The 19,250-nt window shown below is 34.0% G+C and overlaps 2 protein-coding genes and 1 non-coding gene across 3 annotated transcripts; 2 read left to right on the top strand and 1 right to left on the bottom strand.

Moving 5' to 3' along the window:
• The first annotated feature begins 1,384 nt into the window (after positions 1-1,384).
• Positions 1,385-8,438, top strand: LOC113750614 (protein SRC2-like). The gene is made up of 2 exons (XM_027294572.1): positions 1,385-1,850; positions 8,326-8,438. Exons 1-2 carry the CDS (start codon positions 1,385-1,387, stop codon positions 8,436-8,438), a joined length of 579 nt encoding a protein of 192 aa, XP_027150373.1.
• Positions 8,439-14,939: 6,501 nt separating this feature from the next.
• Positions 14,940-15,128, bottom strand: LOC113750961. Its single transcript, XR_003464726.1, has one exon. It is a non-coding gene; the product is annotated as a U2 spliceosomal RNA (small nuclear RNA).
• Positions 15,129-16,907: 1,779 nt separating this feature from the next.
• LOC113749911 (protein SRC2-like) lies at positions 16,908-17,748 on the top strand. Its single transcript, XM_027293788.1, has 2 exons — positions 16,908-17,437; positions 17,527-17,748. Exons 1-2 carry the CDS (start codon positions 17,024-17,026, stop codon positions 17,566-17,568), a joined length of 456 nt encoding a protein of 151 aa, XP_027149589.1. The 5' UTR covers positions 16,908-17,023; the 3' UTR covers positions 17,569-17,748.
• Positions 17,749-19,250: the final 1,502 nt, after the last annotated feature.

Raw genomic sequence — 19,250 nt, 5'->3', positions numbered from 1 at the left:
GGGTCGATTTGCTGATGCCTGCTGCGTGTCTGATATTATTTGTGTGTGTGTGTGTTTCATTCCATTTCGAAAAAAAAAAGTATGGAATGAAAATGTGTGAAAATTTTCATTGTCAATTTCTGTAGGTGACAAAGATTTTGAGACAGATCAAACATGAAAACGTGGCACTTTGAATGTGGAATTCTCAATGAGATAGAGGATAGAGGGAGTAACATCTACTGAATTTTCATAATTGACTTAGTCAATGTTTACTGTTGATTAGTTAAGAGATTCCACAAAATAATTAAGTGGCCATATCACGAAACCTGCGTCAACCACAGTCAAATAGAAAGTAACAAAACAAATAGTATACTGGTCAATACGTAAAGGACTAATTGCACTTTGCAATTCCAAATTCATGCACCATTATCGTTTCTTGCACCTAAACTTTAATTTCAAACACTTTGCATTTTAATGTTTCAAATTTGTCCTACTTAAACTCAATTACTGGCAATGTTAGCAAAGCTAACGGAATAGGGGACTATACATAAAACGTGCTTTTTGCATGATTGATAGGAACTGTGAGATGATGGTAAATATACTACTCCATCTGTCTCAAATTTAGAAACGTTTCTTGGGACTGCAACTTTTAAAGTATAGTAAATTATTATTGCCAACCAATACTTTACTTCCAAATTTAACCCGCTAGAAGCACATTAGTCAACTGAAGTTTGTGTTTTTCAAAGAGTCATAATTCTATGGGTTCCACTCAATTAAATGCATCTCTTCGTACGTTAAAGACACGCACCAATATTAGCCTTATAAAGTGGGAGTTGTTTTGCACACTCTTTCAGCTTCTGGGAATAAATAGTGGGTCCTACTAAATTTCTTGAGACTTTTTTACATATGCTCTATGAGGGTAAGAATGGAACCGTGGAAGGGAAAAATTTTAGCAAGACTCTAATTTTATGACAATAAAAAAGGTGAAAAATGACATTAACAATGAGTTGGAGGAGTACTACCTATTACAATGGTTAAGATATATGTTGTGCATATGGTGCTCTATTCAGTTAGTTTTTATTAAATCCTATTGTTGATTAGGCTTATGTAGGAAAAACTTGAGAGGTTAGTGTGTAAAATATTAAAAATAAAATTTTAGGATGTAAAGTAAAAAAGGATTACAAATTTGAGGGTACAAAGCGAAATTAGTCCATATGTGAGTAATTTTATAGAAAGAGAGCTTATGACGAAACTGCCTCAAAATTTCTTATCTCATAGCCAAGTCATGCCATGCTTATAAATCAATCATTATTTGCGGTGGTTAGAATATACTTCATAACTTAGAATATTCTTCTTCTTTCTTCTGCCTGCTGTTATTCCAATTTCTGCGAATTAACTCCAAAAGATGGACTGCAGAAAATTTGAGATAACCCTTTTGTCAGCAAATGACTTAGAAGATGTTCGAAAATTTTTCAAGATGAAAGTTTACTTGAGGGTTTCAATAGGGAGCAGCAGCGAAGAAGCAGAGAGGAGAACTCCAGCAGACAAGCATGGTGAGGTCAACCCTGCATGGAATTTCACTTTGAAGTACACAATAAATGAGTCCATGGTACAACATTTCAACACTATGCTCGTCATTAAACTGTACTGTAAACGTAAACTAGGGGATAGGTACATAGGAGAAGTTCATACATCCATGAAAGATTTGTTTGATTATGCATATCCTCTTGGGGGCAGTGCTGTTGTGAGTTATCCTGTGCAAAAGGGTTCTGTGAATTCACAAGGAGTTTTGAGGTTTTCTTATAGATTTGGGGAAAAAGTTTTCATAGACAAGCCCCTAATAGCTGAAAGTCTTGCTGATTGGAGTTCATGTAAACAATAAATGTGCCAAAAGAGGAAGGAGTGGAGTTTTGTTTGCGGTAAAACTGTACACACTCCTTGGCCTAATGGCTAAATTTAAAGGTTCCAAAAATTAGAGGTTCTAAATTCTAATCATCCTACCCCTTCTCACTTCTTAAATTCTACCCCTCTCCTATTGAAATAAATTTTAAAAAAAATGTACACACTTCTTTTGTATCAAAATTAAGAATCTATTGTAAATTTTGTCGCTTGGCTATGTAGTTAGTCCAGCTTGATCTATCATCTATCTTTATGTGGATGGTAGAATAGAACTACATTAGCTATCATGTCTTTCCCCCTTTTCCATCCGGTTGTGTACTGTAATTTAAGAACAACCATTACTGTCCAAGACAAGCTAATATTCGGTTTCATTAAGTTTTCGAATTTTATATTATCTTTTTTTTGTATTATCGTTGTTAATAGTGTAATGAGTGTTGGAGATCGGGCTCGCAAAATCACAGCAGGTACAACTCTAGGAGTAATGTTTAACACTTAACAAGAAAACTTGACTGAGAACAAGATTAAGTGAATTAAAGAATATATTCAGTGGGCAAGACCAGATTAGTGACCCTATCTTTATTCCAAGTTTGTAGTGAATTATATTGATGGAAATGTTTACATTGACCAAACTGATATTTGTCCCTAGCTACAAAATATGATTAATACAGTTTTCATGACATTCTTTTGACTTTTTCTTGTATTCATGCAATATGATATAATGCCCCTAATCTTCGTTTTAATAACAACTTCACAAAAAGAAATGGTGGTAAATTTAATGAACAATAGGTTTTTTTTTGTTGTCTAATTCACATAATACAAAACTTAAAAAAGTTCTGTTAACATTTCCAATTTCAAATATAGAGGAGTGAAAGTTCCCAACAATCATAAGTTGATTGTATCCTTCTATGAACTTTATGAGCTTTATAATAACTAAAAGTTGAGATCCTAGAATTTAGAAGTTCTAGATTCAAATTCCCCTTCTTTCTCTTCACTTATTCAATTCCACCCCTTCCTTGTCAAAAAAAAAAAATAAAAAGTAAAAAAAAAACTATTTTAACTTATTTCTTTTATTTTACTATAATAACTATTAAAAACTAGACTAATTCTATAAACATATCTACAATTAAATAATTTGGGCTGGCTCGATCAGCCCAAGGCTATGTGAACTCTATATAGGATGGGCTTCAACTAAAAATGTGGTATTTTGTTTGAAGTTGAGATTGAGATTAGAAAAGTCCAGCTCATTAAGCCCAATTGACTGCCCTATTTTTATGTAGGGAAAATGACATGTTTCATCCCTTACATTTCACAAAAATATTCTTTTCGTCCCTCACTTTTAAAACGAAGCAATTTGGTCCCTGACATTTAAAAATTAAACATATTACATCCCTGAATCTAATTATCAATCTAAATCAAACCATCCAATAACCCAGTGATAAATTTCGGAGATAGAATTGATAGATCATTCCGTCAACTCCATCATATTCACATGACATTTATTGAACCAAAAAAAATAAAAAGTATAAGATCATAAAAGGTCATTCTTTGTCTTGAAATAATAGAGTTTTTTTTTTTGGTAAATCTTTTCATGTACCGTTAGTATATACGCTTGCGAGTCTAGATGTATATCACAAATACAAAATGTGGCGTTTAAATTTAAATTGAAATGGTGTGGCAGGTACATAAACCCATTAGTATATACAATGACATTGTAAGAAAGATTAATTCTTCTTTTAGATGTTATAATTTTTTATTTTTGGGTTCATTAAACTTCACTTGAATATCAAGTTGAGTTAGTCAAGTGATCTACAAATTATACCCCCCAAAATTTGTAATTAAGTTGATAGATGGTTTGATTCAGATTGATAATTGGGTTCAAGAATGTAATAGGTTTAATTTTAAATGTCAGGGACCAAATTGCTTCGTTTTAAAAGTGAGGGACGAAAAGAATATTTTTGTGAAATGTAAGGGATGAAACCGGTCATTTTCCCTTTTATGTAAGTTGTGAAGTTCTTTAAATTTGGAAAAAAAATATAGGAGCCACCGAAGCATGAGTGGTGAGATTTTAACTTACGTTCTAAATTTTAACCTAATTACCTCATTTATTACAAGTATACAGGTTGTGACTTGTAGTATCAGGGAGTTAGGATCCATTCCACAAGCTAATCACATCCAACTACTAAGGCTTCTAATTCAATCTGGTATTTAAACTAATCAAGAATTTTAATTAAGTAAAAACCACAATGCCAAAGCAATGCAAAGAAAATTAACAACTTGAAGAAATTCACTAAACACAAATATTTTAGGGTATAGAATCCACTAAATATACCTAACCATAGATGAATTAGCCAATTATCACTAATGCATTTTTCTTGCTATGGATGCATTTCACTCAAACCATCAGAACTTACTCTCGCCAATGAACGAATCTAGTCAACACTACAATTTTCCTACCTTCATGGTGAAATCATAAGTGAAAACTTAATCTAGATTTAGAAATATCAAGATCCACCTAAGTGTACTATTACTTTTGTGTGCTGACAGGTGTCGAGCCTATGCAATAATAATTATCTACTCAAGAAAAATACAGATTTTGTATATAGCGGTGAGTAGGGTCGAATCCACAGGGATTGGGGATAATTTGTTTCCTCCAGAGTCCGAAGTATGGGGGATTTTTGGAGAATATAAAATAATTAATTAACTAACTAATGAAACTACTGATGGAATTAAACAAGAATCAATCAATAGCCAATACAGTTCTAGCCAAAGGTGCAACTTTTCAGACATGGTCCATTCAACTGATCATCGATGCAAAGATAATTCAATTACTCATTACTAGATTGGTTATAGCCATCAACAAACTCTGATAACCAACTTTTCCTTACTTTATCGATAGTCAAGGTACGACCGTTGACTATTTCTCTAACCAAGAAACAACCCGAGGTACGACCGTAGGATTTAATTCCTCGATTGCATTAATAATTAGAAAAGCCCAACCCTAACCAACAAACACGCTACGAGGGTTTGTTTAAATTAGATCATACGTTTCCTTAACATGAAACCAATCACGCTAGTCGTCACTGGTATTAATCAATTGAACAATTACGGATTCAATCAATTAATATGACAGTAGATTATTAGGTTAATTCAAATATCGGGCCCTTGATATTCAAATAACAAAACAATCATAAGCAATTAAACCAGAAAACGTACGAATACCAATGAATAAAAGAAATAAGTAAAATAATTCGATCTCACAGATATTTGGAACCGCGTCTTCAAATTAACCCTTGACTAGAAAAAGGAGTTATTTCATCTTCATGGAGGAAATTCCATGCAAAATTGCAGAAGTCATTCTCTCCGTTGGGGTTCGTGCCGAAGCAAAAAGTAAAAGAAAAGCACTCGCCGAATCGTACAGAGTCTAAAAAGCAAGAGAAAAGTCTTCAATCTCTAACAGAGAGGAAAAAGAAAACGAAAAGCTAATCTAATTCTTTTCATCCGTGAATCTGGCTTTCTTTTGCCTTTTATAGCCACCGCAGTAGAATTCCACAAAGAGTCTGAAGCAAAGCTTTTCCTTTTTGGGATTTTAATCCCACGCATCCGGTGCACGTGGACCTGATTCCTTAATTAGTTCTCCTGCTGTTACCAAGCCTGCGGGTCCGGCTTTTGGGGAGGCCTCTACAATTTCTGGCGTGGGCATGTCCTGAAATAAAGGGTCTTCTAGAAATTTACCTCAAAAAATTACTTTTAACACCAACCACCTACAATTTACACAAATATGAAATATAAGCAAATTCCCAATTCTTAGCACCATTAGTAGCCAAAATTAGGATGTAATAATAGTGCAAAATATGCTAAATAACTGCTCTATCAAATCCCCCCACACCTATACAATGTTTGCCCTCAAGCATTTCAGAGCTCAGAAGCACAATCAAGATAGCAACGGTTTCACAGTCATCTATACTAGCACAAACATCCCGCATTCCTGACAATATTGTCAAAATTAGAACACACCGGACAGGTGGTAATTCAAAGAAAATGTATGAATACTAGAAACGCTCAAATCAACATCACGGAATAACATTACCATAAGTTTGCACATTTATCACATCTCTACCACTCAAAAGTGAATTGGATACATAAATCAAAGGGACTTTGTTAGGGTTGAAATAGGGTTTAGGTAAAAGACGGGATAGGAAGGCATAGATAGGTGTAGTGCGTCAAGAGAATGTCTTGTATCCACCACATAACCACAATGCTTCACCGGAGGAATTCCACAAACAAGACAGTTTCACCTGTTGTACACACTGTGCAAGTGCAGCAAATTTTTTTTTTTTTTTTTAACAGGCAGCTTGCAAGGCGTGGGCACGCCTTGTAGGCTGGAGTCTTCTGGTCACGAGCCCCTCTCTCTTTTTTTCTTTTTTTTTTCTTTCTTTTTTTTTTCCTTCATTTTTTTTTGGAGGAAAACGTCTTGCAAGGCGTGGGCACGCCCTGCAAAACAGAGTCTTCTGATCAGCAGCTTATTGTCAATTTCTCCCCTTTTTGTTCCAGATACACAAAGATAGCATCATACAGATTCTACTCTAACAACACTTGTGACCCCAGATTTATTTGCCTTGTATAAGTAATGAATTTCAGACATCTCTTTATGACATAAGGTTGAACAAGAAAATCTAAAAAAAGGTCATGGGTTATCAAATATGGCTAACAACCAAAAGCGAAGGATAAAAGCTCAAATTGGTTCACTATTGGAAGACAAGATGAATGCATGATTTTTAGAAAGTTAAAGGAGGTTAAATCCTAAATGCCCTTATCATTTCAAATGCATCCAATTCAACAAAATGTGGTCTCGACATGTACAAAATAGCAAGTTCTAGAATGCCGATACCATGCATGATACCCACTCAATGAAACAAAAATAGAGCAAATAAGAATAATGTGCTCATATAAGGCTCAAAAGTTCCCAAAAGTTTCAAGAATGGGTCACGTCCAGCATATTCAACATTCAACACTATTGTCAAGGAGAAACAAAATGCATAGCTAGCATATATAACCACATACCCGTGCACCTTGATTGTGCAATCTATTATAGCAACATGCTCTAGCAGTTAACAAATGTAGGACTAGAGAAGTCAACTAACTACACTTTTTTTCTTTTCTTTTTTCTTTCTTTTTTTTCATTCTCCTCCTCTTTTTTTTGTGTTTCTCTTTTTTTTTTTTAAAAGCAAAGCAAAAGGAGATAATAATGGAAGCCATCCCCCACACCTAATACCTACATTGCCCTCAATGTAGAAAAGATGAATGAAGTATAAGGAGAAAAGGAGAGAAACTTTCCTGACCACTGAGAGGGTGCAGCGAGACACTAAGGTCGAGGAGGGTGAGGTGGCTGGAATCCAATGTGAGCAAAGAAAACTGTCTGATGAGAGAGAGAGTTTCTAGCGGCGGTGGACAAGGGGGAATCCTGGGACTAAGACAAAACAAAGAAGATTGAAAAGTAAAAGCTGAGACAATGGAAATTGACAAGACCATACAAGACAAGAAAAGAGAAAAGTAGAAAGTGGGATTAGAGAGGGTCCTGGTCAATCTTTGACTTTCGTTGGCTCAAAGGCTGGAAGGCGTGGGCACGCCTTGGAAGCTATAGTCTTCTGATCGTCAATTCCAAAGCTTCATTCCTTAGGCATGACCAACTAGAGTGGGCATGTCTAACTGTCAGCTTCCTGCCACAAAATAATAACCCACTAAATGACACTAACACTTAACAAAAATTTCAAAAATATAAGGAAACTAAAACAAAGGCCTTGGGTTGCCTCCCAAGTAGCGCATTTCTTTAATGTCTTTGGCTAGATATCACCATGTTTATTCATGGAGGATAAAATCGTATAGCTCGTTTCGATGCTTCATCTTCTATATAATCCTGATAGCCCTTGTAAATAGAGTAATTCTTGAGCACACGAACTACGGTCCTCCATGGACTAGTAGATGTCGCCAAACAAACAAGTAATGACCTTAAATCTTCACTCACTCCCCCATCACGAGCATTTACTGGTTCGAGATATTTTGCCATCGCAACTCTTAACTTATTCCTGTCATGAAACTCAAAATCGTCTGGTATGATAAAATCAATCTCACCAACAGGAATTAAAGAATTATAGTTAGGAAATATTGATTAAGGGATGGAGAAGATGTCACCGCATTTAGAGATTGTTCACTGGATTCATCCACTTGAACAATTTGATATTGGGGTTCCTTTTCTTGTACTTCAATTCCCTTTTCAACTGCATCTTTAGATTCTTCTTCATGAGACTCTTGTAGTTCCATGTCGTTTGTCAAGATAATTACATCCTCATCTTCTTCATGGTCGATAATAGTCGCTGAGGGCAATTCTTCACTCATTCGAGAAGTCAATTGCGTTATCCTAGATGTCAATTGATCCATTTGATCTGCCAGGTTACGCATGCTCACTTGTGTCTCCTGATGAAAATTCATTGTCACCTGTTGTAGTAGATGTGTCTCCTGCTGAAGTTGATGTGTCTCCTGTTGAAGTAGATATGTGTTACTAGCTAGTGATTCAACTATTTCTTCAAGAGACATACCTGACATGGGTGACGGTTCTTGAGACTCTAGCTGTTGAAAATCTATTGGCCTTTGTTCAAAATTAAAATTGGAATCATCCCACCATCCTTGATCATACCCGTTTGAATAAGGGTCATACCACGTTTGATATTGAGGCGAAAAATTTCCAATAGTATCTAATGGAGCACTTAGACCATCTTGCAATGCAGGGCACATGTCGGCTGAATGATCTGAGATAAAATAACTTTCACAATTTGCAACAACCCACTGATCATTAGAAAAAGCATGAGTCTTATAACCCCTTCAAGAAATAAAATTTAGTCTATCACCAAAATACGGAATGTTAGCAGCCATAAACTATATATAAAAAAATTAAGAGAAAAATAAAGAAAATGAAAAGAAAAAATAAAGAACTCAAAAAGAAACAAATTAATCAGGCACCAGTCCCCGGCAACAGCGCCAAAAATTGACAGGTGCCGAGCCTGTACAATAATAATTACCTACTCAAGAAAAATACAAATTTTGTATATAGCGGTGAGTTTGGTCAAATTCACAGGGATTGGGGATAATTTGTTTCCTCCAGAGTCCGAAGTATGGGGGATTTTTGGAGAATATAAAATAATTAATTAACTAACTAATGAAACTACTGATAGAATTAAACAAGAATTAATCAATAGCCAATACGGTTCTAGCCAAAGGTGCAACTTTTCAGACACGGTCCATTCAACTGATCATCGATGCAAAGATAATTCAATTACTCATTACTAGATTGGTTATAACCATCAACAAGCTCTGATAACCAACTTTTTCTTACTTTATCGATAGCCAAGGTACGACCGTTGACTATTTCTCTAACCAAGAAACAACCCGAGGTATGACCGTAGGATTTAATTTCTCGATTGCATTAATAATTAGAAAAGCCCAACCCTAACTAACAAACACGTTACGAGAGTTTGTTTAAATTAGATCATACGTTTCCCTAACAAAAAATCAATCACGCTAGTCGTCACTGGTATTAATCAATTGAATAATTACGGATTCAATCAATTAATATGACAGTAGATTATTAGGTTAATTCAAATATCGGGCCCTTGATATTCAAATAACAAAACAATCATAAGCAATTAAACCAGAAAACGTACGAATACCAATGAATAAAAGAAATAAGTAAAATAATTCGATCTCACAGATATTTGGAACCGCGTCTTCAAATTAACCCTTGACTAGAAAAATGAGTTATTTCATCTTCATGGAGGAAATTTCATGCAAAATTGCAGAAGTCATTCTCTCCGTTGGGGTTCGTGCCAAAGCAAAAAGTAAAAGAAAAGCACTCGTTGAATCGTACAGAGTCTAAAAAGCAAGAGAAAAGTCTTCAATCTCTGACAGAGAGGAAAAAGAAAACGAAAAGCTAATCTAATTCTTTTCGTCCGTGAATCTGGCTTTCTTTTGCCTTTTATAGCCACCGCAGTAGAATTCAACAAAGAGTCTGAAGCAAAGCTTTTCCTTTTTGGGGTTTTAATCCCACGCATCCGGTGCACGTGGACCTGGTTCCTTAATTAGTTCTCCTGCTGTCACCAAGCCTGCGGGTCCGGCTTTTGGAGAGTCATTTACAATTTCTGGCGTGGGCATGTCCTAAAATAAAAGGTCTTCTAGAAATTTGCCTCAAAAGATTACTTTTAACACCAACCACCTACAATTTACACAAATATGAAATATAAGCAAATTTCCAATTCTTAGCACCATGAGTAGCCAAAATTAGGATATAATAATAGTGCAAAATATGCTAAATAACTGCTCTAACATGTGCCTACTCCTTAGGTTTCACTTATTCCATTTCTATCCTTGTTATCTACTTTCATATATTAGCAACTATTATGGTTTGCAAATGGTGATCAAGCATTCACAAGTGTTAAAACAAGAATAGATGAACTAACAAGTACAAAATATGGCAATAATCAACTTTATTCTTTCTCGAGCTATGCCAACGTCTTTCAAGCTCCTTAATCCATTTAGCACGAGTTTCCTTTGACTTGTGAGGAGTGCGGCATATACACATATCAATTAACTCATCCACAGTCAAGTTTTAAATTTATAAAATGCTAAATACCCCACACACGATTTTTCGCAACTATACGAGTCGAGATTGAGTATCGAATATTAAGGGTCGAACCCACAGAGAAGATTGTCAATTACTGATGGTTTTCGAACTCCTTTATTATTTAGACTATCACAAGTGCAAGAAATTAACTCTACACTATAAACATAAGATAAAAGTAATAAAAATAACAATATAAAGCTCCTAGAGGTATGGAATTCCTTACTACTTTTGCAAATGAAATTACCGGTTAAATGAATGCTATTATTTTAGTTAGTTATAACGTAATTTCTGAATGTATATAAAACCTACTCTCATAGTGATTCTACTATACTTGTATCTAAGCCATATCTACTCTCGTGATTATGAAATTAGTTACAAGTTAATTACCTCTATGAAATTACATGAAACAAGTCACCAAAGTCACATAGGTGCTCCTCTACACTCGTGAGTGAACTCCCTAAATTTATTACTTTCTTGAACTAGTGTTAACTTTCAATTCTTATTACAAACTTAAAATCTTAAGATTATCACAACTAATGGGCGGTTAATCATGATTAGATAAGCAAAAGTGATAAATAACTTGCGCAAAATAACATCATCAAATAACCAAGTAAATATCACTAACAAGATAGAAAGTTCATCCATAACTCTATGCATAAACTTTAACTAAACATGAAAAAGATGAAAACAAGATCCAAACTTGTATTATAGCTAAACATGAACTTAAATACAAAAGAGAAAGTGATAGGAGAGAAGTCACCCTTGTCACATGAGTTTCAAATTCTCCATCTTTGCTCCTCAATTCTTCATCCAAATCTAACTACAAATACAAGAAGGATGAACTACTTTAACTATACTATATTAATGAACTAAGAAAAACTAGTGAAAACTATATTTTTGTGGAGTTTCTCCAGCCTTCTCAAAATGTTCTCCAAGGCTTCTATTTATAGAGAGATTCAATCCCCAAATGAGTTGTTTCTAGTTGTCAAAGTTGGCTCTTGAAATCTCCAAAAGTTGTTTCTCCAAATTTCCACATTCTTCTTCATCAGATACAGCCGAAATTATTAGCTGGAATTGAGTTGAAAAAGTTGTATGAAAGTATGGCAAGTTGATGAATAAGTTGCAGAAAAACAGAGGAGGATACATGACCTCATGAATATGTGACCTGATGCCACGTTTTCTTGAGCTCATGTTTTCACTTCTGTGACTTTAGTACCGCTTCAATTGATATTTTCTCACTGATGGAGGCTGAACTAGCTCTTGTACAAAACACGAAATTGTAGCCTTTTGAGTTAGCTTTCGAATGCATCTAGAATCATCTAATTTGGAGCTCTGTAGACAGATAGATGACCAAACTACCCTTGACTAGTTAGAACTTTGTTTCAGCTTTTGACAATGAAAATACACTTCTGTATTTCAACATTTTGACAATGACAATGACTAAACTGGACTTTGAAGTCTCCATAACAAATGTAGAGCTATGTGTTAGCTTCAAAATGACTCAAGAATCATCTCAATCTGATACTTGTAACTCAATATATAGCCGAAATATCAACAGATATCAAAGTTGGAAAACTCCCTTTCTTTAGAGCTTGATTGCATTTGTTTTTTTTAGTATTTTGCACTTCATGTCTTTTTCAAGTCACCTCTAATCATCAAAATTCATCCAATTATCTTCTCAAGTTACTCCACTTGATGATTGAATCCTTAAACCTATGAAAATATGAAGTTTTCACCACTTTAGTCCATAGAAATGCAATTTTTACCACTTAGACCATAAAAAGCATATTTTCACTAGAATCTTAGTTAATTAGCTATAAAAATAGATAAAAACACACTAAAACTAAATAATAAAACACATTAAAAACACACAAAATGTGCACTTATCAACTTGAACGGCTTATCCAACAAGCTCTTGAGTTTGAATTTGAACTTGAACTTGAAATGAGCTGGTTCTTGGACCCTTGAGTCCATCATGACCTTGATGTCCACATCAACTAAACTCATTTTTAAAGCAGTTTTTATTATTATAATTTATTTAAACTTTTAGACTAATATTATTGTCATTTTTACTTATCAAATTAGTCCAATATTAAGTTCTTAATCAAGTTTGTCAAAAATGGTTGATATGCTTTATTTTTAAAATTAAAGAAGGAAAATGGAGATTAAATCAAATTTCATTTTTTAAAAAATAAAAGGTAATAATAGTAAACTATAAATATAACAACGAAAAATGAAAAAATTATTAGTCTAAAAGTTCACGTAAACTAAATAATAACAAAATACTTTTCTAAAAAAACAAGTTTAGTATTACCTCTTTTTCAAAAGGAAATTTAGCAATTATATTTATTTTAATACTATGTTATTTATCCTTTTTGTTTGACTTAAAGTATATTAAATTGAACAAAACATATATAAAAGTAAATACTAGCCTACCATGAAAAATTTTAAGGATATAAGCTAAATATAAGGTTTATTTTAGTTTTTTTTTTTTGAGATTGTTGTATAGTTGATACAACAAAAAAGATATATATTTTTTAACAATGAAAAGAAATAATATTAAGTTTTAGATAATTTCATAAATAAAAAGGCAATAATGCCATTACACACAATTTTTTTTAGTTTCTAACTTTGAGCACTCTTCATGGGGGTAAAGTGTATATATTTTAGGTTGAAGGGGGTAAAATAGGACAACCCACTAAGTTCATAGGGGCAAAGCATTATTAACCCTTTCTTTAATTGGTACCTGAAAATGATAACATAACCACTGATGTTTCTTTATTTCAAATTTGTTTCAGGTTCAAAATTTTTGTTATTGAAAGAATCATTTCGAAATAATGTATTAAGCTCTTAATTTGAAACCATCTACATTGGCTTGAAAAAGAAAAAAAGGAAGCAAACCATAGAATTGAAATTCATACAAACATCATGAAACTTTAGTCCACGTACCACGCCCCAGAAGTTCCAAGAAGCATAGAAATAATTTTGATAGCAAATATTCGTTGAAAATAATCAGAAATTCCAAAATGTTAGGACAGTAGAAGGGACAAATTTACAATTTTCTACCTCAAATGTAGACAAAATTGACCATGCATGTTACCTGCAGTAGCCGTGCACGAAATTGGGTATTATGCATCTTCAGTTGCTGCTTGACTATTAAGATTTCAATTCTTTTCATACTGCCTGAAAGTTGAATGCCATTGAAACACGCAATTTTTTTTGGTCAAAGTTAAAACACGCAATTAAATCATTTAATTATGATTTAATGTACCGTTTTGGAAAGTGAAAAAGGGGAAAAACAAGAAAAGAGAAAAGTGACAAAGGAAATGCAAGTTTTTGCGTTATATAGAAGTTTCATAATTGTCTTTTCGTGATATCGTGATATTGAAGAAGTGGTTTTTCTTTCCATGAATGCATGTCTGATAATTAAGTCGCATTATGTGTTAATTCGTGTTTCACTCATTTCATGTGCATTTTTTTTACTCTTGAATTTAATAAATTGTTGAATTCTTCATATCACAATGCATTGTGTTTGATTCTGCATTTGAATCCCAATAAAAGCTTTTCTAAGAACAGAAAGTTTTGATTTTGCAATATAGATAAAGCTAGTTGACTTGCTAACCAAGCATAAAATTAATTGGCTATTAACAATTGCTTTAATAAATTTTTTGATTCTTGAACCAAAAAAAAAAAAGAAAATTGACAAAATATTACAAAATGATACTCTTTTTTTTTTATTTGGTTAATTGGAAATATCTGTTTTACTCCTACTCTAACCTATTCTAGGAGGCCCAACGAGGCCATTGGGAACCAACCAGGATTGAACTTAATTTAACTAATTCTAATCCTCCCACAATGCATATCTAAATACATGACACGTGTTTTCATTTACAAGAAAAGGACATGATCATTTTAAATTTGACTAATTCTAATCCTTATTAATAAATGAAGAAATGTTTATTCGAAAAGGACATGATTATTTTAAATTTGACTAATCCTAACTCTTGTTAAAAGATGAAGACATGTGTCATGCATCTAGATGTGTATTGTAGGAGAAATGGAGAGAGAATCTATTAGAAAGGAACTAAATTGGACTGAACCTAGCCTATACTAAGGAGCCCCAACTTGATCATTGGAGAATGACGGGGATTAAACTACCATTGAACAAAACGGATACACTATATACATTTAATGAATTTGGAGAAACCATATGTATGTGACAAAAGTGATGGGAGGTACAATTTGAATCTTAACTTTCAACCTTATAAAAACTTAGATCTTTTGTGGTGGCCGATAGCCTAAGGAGTCATTGAATAATGTTTTTTATTCGAATAATTATCATACTTCAAGAAAAAATAACTTTCTAAGATTTTTTTTTTTTTTTTGTTTGCTGGGGTGTGCCAGGCCATCGTAGCAGTGCAACGCTTGGACGACGCTCGAAAGCCCCGGTAGTAGGCTACTGTCATGGGCCTTCTGTCCAGAAAAATTCATCTAATATTGGCCCACGTTTCAATTATTAAACCGATAAGAACAGATGCTACACTACACTTAATCTTAGGCGAAAGGTCAAGAAAGGTATAAACCTTTTGAATTGATCATTTGCAGGTTGACGAGGCTAAACATTGGCTTCGTTTGGAAAATTAGTTTTCTATATGCTTGTCTAAAATTTTACTGTAATTTATTATAAAAATTATTAAAAAAATTTTTAAATGTATAAATTTTTGAATATTTTGAAATGTATATTTTAAAAATTTCGAGAAGTTTTTTAATGTTACTGTAGTTAAAGTTGTTAAAAAACTTGTAGCAGATAAATTTGGCAAAAAACTTGTTTGTCAAATAGGCCCATTAGTTTTCTTTCATCCTTGCTATTGTACTTGTGACACTTAGGATCCCAAAATTCTATTTGTCCTTGCACGTAGTTAGATTGGCGTTCTAGTTTCAAATGATAGACTTTTTTTTTTCTTTTCAAAGAAGTCAATCGAAAGGCTTCAATGAAAACCGTTAAATGAAATTGACATACATAAATTCTTAGTTGCTGAAAGCTGAAATTTCTGCGCGACAAAGTGCTTGTCACAACTATTGAAAAGAAAAAAACTTAAAGATAGCTTGGTTGGTGAGACATTGATGTAGAAATTTTTTTTGTTGTTCAAAATGTAACGAGAGTTCATTGTATCACGCAATGTCAGAGCAGGTTTCGTATATGAATTGTATTGGGTAGAAAACATTTCACGGTTGACCAAACTTAGTCGTCTTTTCTGGGTTGTAGATGCCCCAATCCTTATTAAACATCTAAGGCCCTTCAGCTTCTAGCCAGGATATGGACAAAGTAAAAAATTCTTGAGTTGAATGGTTCAAACCATTAAATTCTAATATGTGGGGACTAAGATTCCGACCTCCAACCTTCTACCAAAACGGATTTAATATTTTATAGCATCTACTGAATTTTCATGGTTGACTTCAGTCAATTTTTATTGCTCAATAGATGAGATTCACAGAAAATTAGCTAAATGATGAAACTGCGCAGAAGTTTTTTGCGTCAACCACAACCAAAGAGAAAGTAATGAAATGATTAGTACTTTAACAATACTACTCAAAAAGACATACTGAGGCTGATGAAAACGTTTAGCGTATAAACTCCTGTTTGTCCTTTATTCAATTTTTACTAGTCAATACATGGAGGACTAATTCTACTTTGTACTATCCAAACTTGTGCTCCATTCTCACGTTATATATTAAGTTTTAATTTTGAATGCTTTAAAGTTTAACGTTTCCAACTTAAATCCAATCGATAACAACGCTAGGAAAATTAATGAAATAGAGGATTATGCACAAAATGTGCTTTTTGTATGATAAATAGGAATTGTGAGATGATGGTAAATACACTACTATCTATTCTTGTGACTAGTAGCAGCTGCCCTGTTTGGGGGTTCAGTCCCACATCGGGGTTGTTAGGGGGATTGGGGTAGTATATTAGTTCCCTGTGAGACCTCAAGAGATACCGGCTTTTGGGGTTCTCACGGGATTCGGGTTAGTTTATTACCACAAAAGTCTTAACTTGCTTGGTAAAAAAAAAAAAACTATTCTTGTGACTAAGATATACATTGTGTATATGATGCTCTGTTCAGTTTGTTTTTGTTAACGTTGTTATTGATTGAAATTAAATGAGACAAATCTAAGAAGTTGGGGCGCAAAGTATAAATTAAAGTTAAGATGCAAAATGAAATGGTATAAGTTTAGGGGTACAAACTGAAATTAGTCCATACGTGAATGATTTCATAGAAAGAGAGGCTTATGACGAAACTGCTTCAGAATTTCTCATCTCATAGTCGAGTCAACAATGCTATGTCTATAAATCAATACTTGCGGTGGTTAGAGTATGCTTCATAACTTGGACTCCCACTTAACCCAAAAATAAAGCGCGTCTTCTTTCTTCTGCCTGTTGTTATTCCAATTTCTGCGAATTAACTCCAAAAGATGGACTGCAGAAAATTTGAGATAACCCTTTTGTCAGCAAATGACTTGGAACATGTTCGAAAATTTTTCAAGATGAAAGTTTACTTGAGGGTTTCAATAGGGAGAAGCAGCGAAGAAGCAGAGAGGAGAACTCCAGCAGACAAGCATGGCGAGGTCAACCCTGCATGGAATTTCACTTTGAAGTACACAATAAATGAGTCCATGGTACAACATTTCAACACTATGCTCGTCATTAAACTGTACTGTAAACGTAAACTAGGGGATAGGTACATAGGAGAAGTTCATACCTCCATGAAAGAATTGTTTGATTATGCATATCCTGTTGGGGGCAGTGCTGTTGTGAGTCATCCTGTGCAAAAGGGTTCTGTGAATTCACAAGGAGTTTTGAGGTTTTCTTATAGGTTTGGGGAAAAGGTATGCATCGACAAACTCCTGTTAGCCGAAAGTCTTGCTGATTGGAGTTCATGGAATTTTGTTTAGTTGAATCTTTTGTATTCTTATAGGTTTGGGGAAAAGGTATGCCTCGACAAACTCCTGTTAGCTGAAAGTCTTGCTGATTGGAGTTCATGGAATTTTGTTTAGTTGAAGCTTTTGTAAATTTTGTCCCTTGATCTATCATCTGTCTTTGTCGATAGCAGAATAGAACGAATCTGCTATCATCCCTTTCCTCCTTTTCCATCCAGCTTTGTGTTCTTAACTTAAGAATAAGTACCATTAATGTCTAATATTCAGTCTCATTAAGTTCTCGAATTTTTGTTTTAGCTTTGTTACCCTATAATGAGTGTACCACAAATAGGAGATTGGGCTCGCAAAAAGGACAACGTGTGCAACTCTAGAAGTAATGTTTAGCACTTAAAAAGAAAAATTGACTTAACAATTCAACAAGATTTAGGGAACTAAATAATATATTCAGTGGGCAAGACCAGATTACTAAGCCTACGTTTATTCCGAGTTATAGTAAATTATACTAGGATGGAGATCTTTACATTCACCAAACGGAAATTTTTACATGGACCAACCTAGGAGTGGCAATTGGGTCCAAATTAGGTTGGCAGGTCGAGTCCTAATCCGACCCGTCAGAAAATCTATTGACCGGAACTTGACCCGTCAACCCGTGACGGATCAGGTATGCTAACTGAATCCGAAAGTTTCAGGTTGGCGGATCAAGCGGGTTGACCCGAAACGACCTGAAATTTAATTCTCATTTACTGATTAACCGGCTGTGATTTTTAATAGAATCAATTCCAAACTAAATTAAAACATCATAAGAGTAAAAATAATGTAATACATCATCTATCCAAATTATTAAATATTCTGCCACCGTAGAATAAGAAATAATCAAGAGATGACTAACAGAAATTTAAACATATGTACATATATACATAATTGCTATACATAGTTTTTCTGAGGTCAGAGCCTGAGCAAGGAGATTTCACTACCCAAGAAAAATCGTAATAAATGTTTTTTTGAGGTTGGAAAGGCCGGTAATTGATTTCCGGTGAACATTTTACCGAAGAGACTTTCTGGTGTGTGTGTGTATGTGTTAGAGAAAGAGAGAAAAAGTGGAAGCGGTTATATAATGTAGTTAAAATGTAAGTGACAAAACACAAGGTTTCATCTTTTTGCCTCTGTTTTTAGAAAAGAGGGAAAATGCTCAAGAAAAGAAAAGAAGTAAAGAACTCTACGGATTGAGCAAGATTGAGCAAAACAATGTGATTGAGCAAGATAGTGAAATCCCCGCGAGATTCTGCGTGCTTGGACAGTTGGACTGCTCATTCAATACAAACCTGGTTATGGTAATCAAATCAGTCCTATGTGTATCAGTGTCATCATCAGCCAGATCTAGATCTAAATCTGGTTTTGCGTTTAGATTTTTGGAGGAGAAAAGCTGAAAAGAGGAAGAAACATTTAGGGCCGGCGTGATTTCTGCTTCTGCGTAGTGATAAGTGATAATTGGTATATTATATTTAGTTATTTACTATTAAGTTTTTAGATACTTTTTTTTAATATTTTTTTTTATTTTTATTTTAAAATCGGGTTAGCGGGTCAACCCGTTTTTAACCCGATTTTGACCTTTTTTTTTTCGGGTTTGTCGGGTCTGACCTGATTCTGACCCGATTTCTCAAAATTTAAATCCAAACCCATTAATTTCGTGTTAGATTCGTATCAGATTTTCAGGCTGTGTCGAAAATTGCCACCCCTAGACTAACCTGACGTGTTTTCAAAT

The sequence above is a fragment of the Coffea eugenioides genome, chromosome 10 (genome assembly GCF_003713205.1).
Source record: "Coffea eugenioides isolate CCC68of chromosome 10, Ceug_1.0, whole genome shotgun sequence".
NCBI classification, from domain to species: Eukaryota; Viridiplantae; Streptophyta; class Magnoliopsida; order Gentianales; family Rubiaceae; genus Coffea; species Coffea eugenioides.
This window is presented reverse-complemented; position numbering and strand designations above follow the sequence as displayed.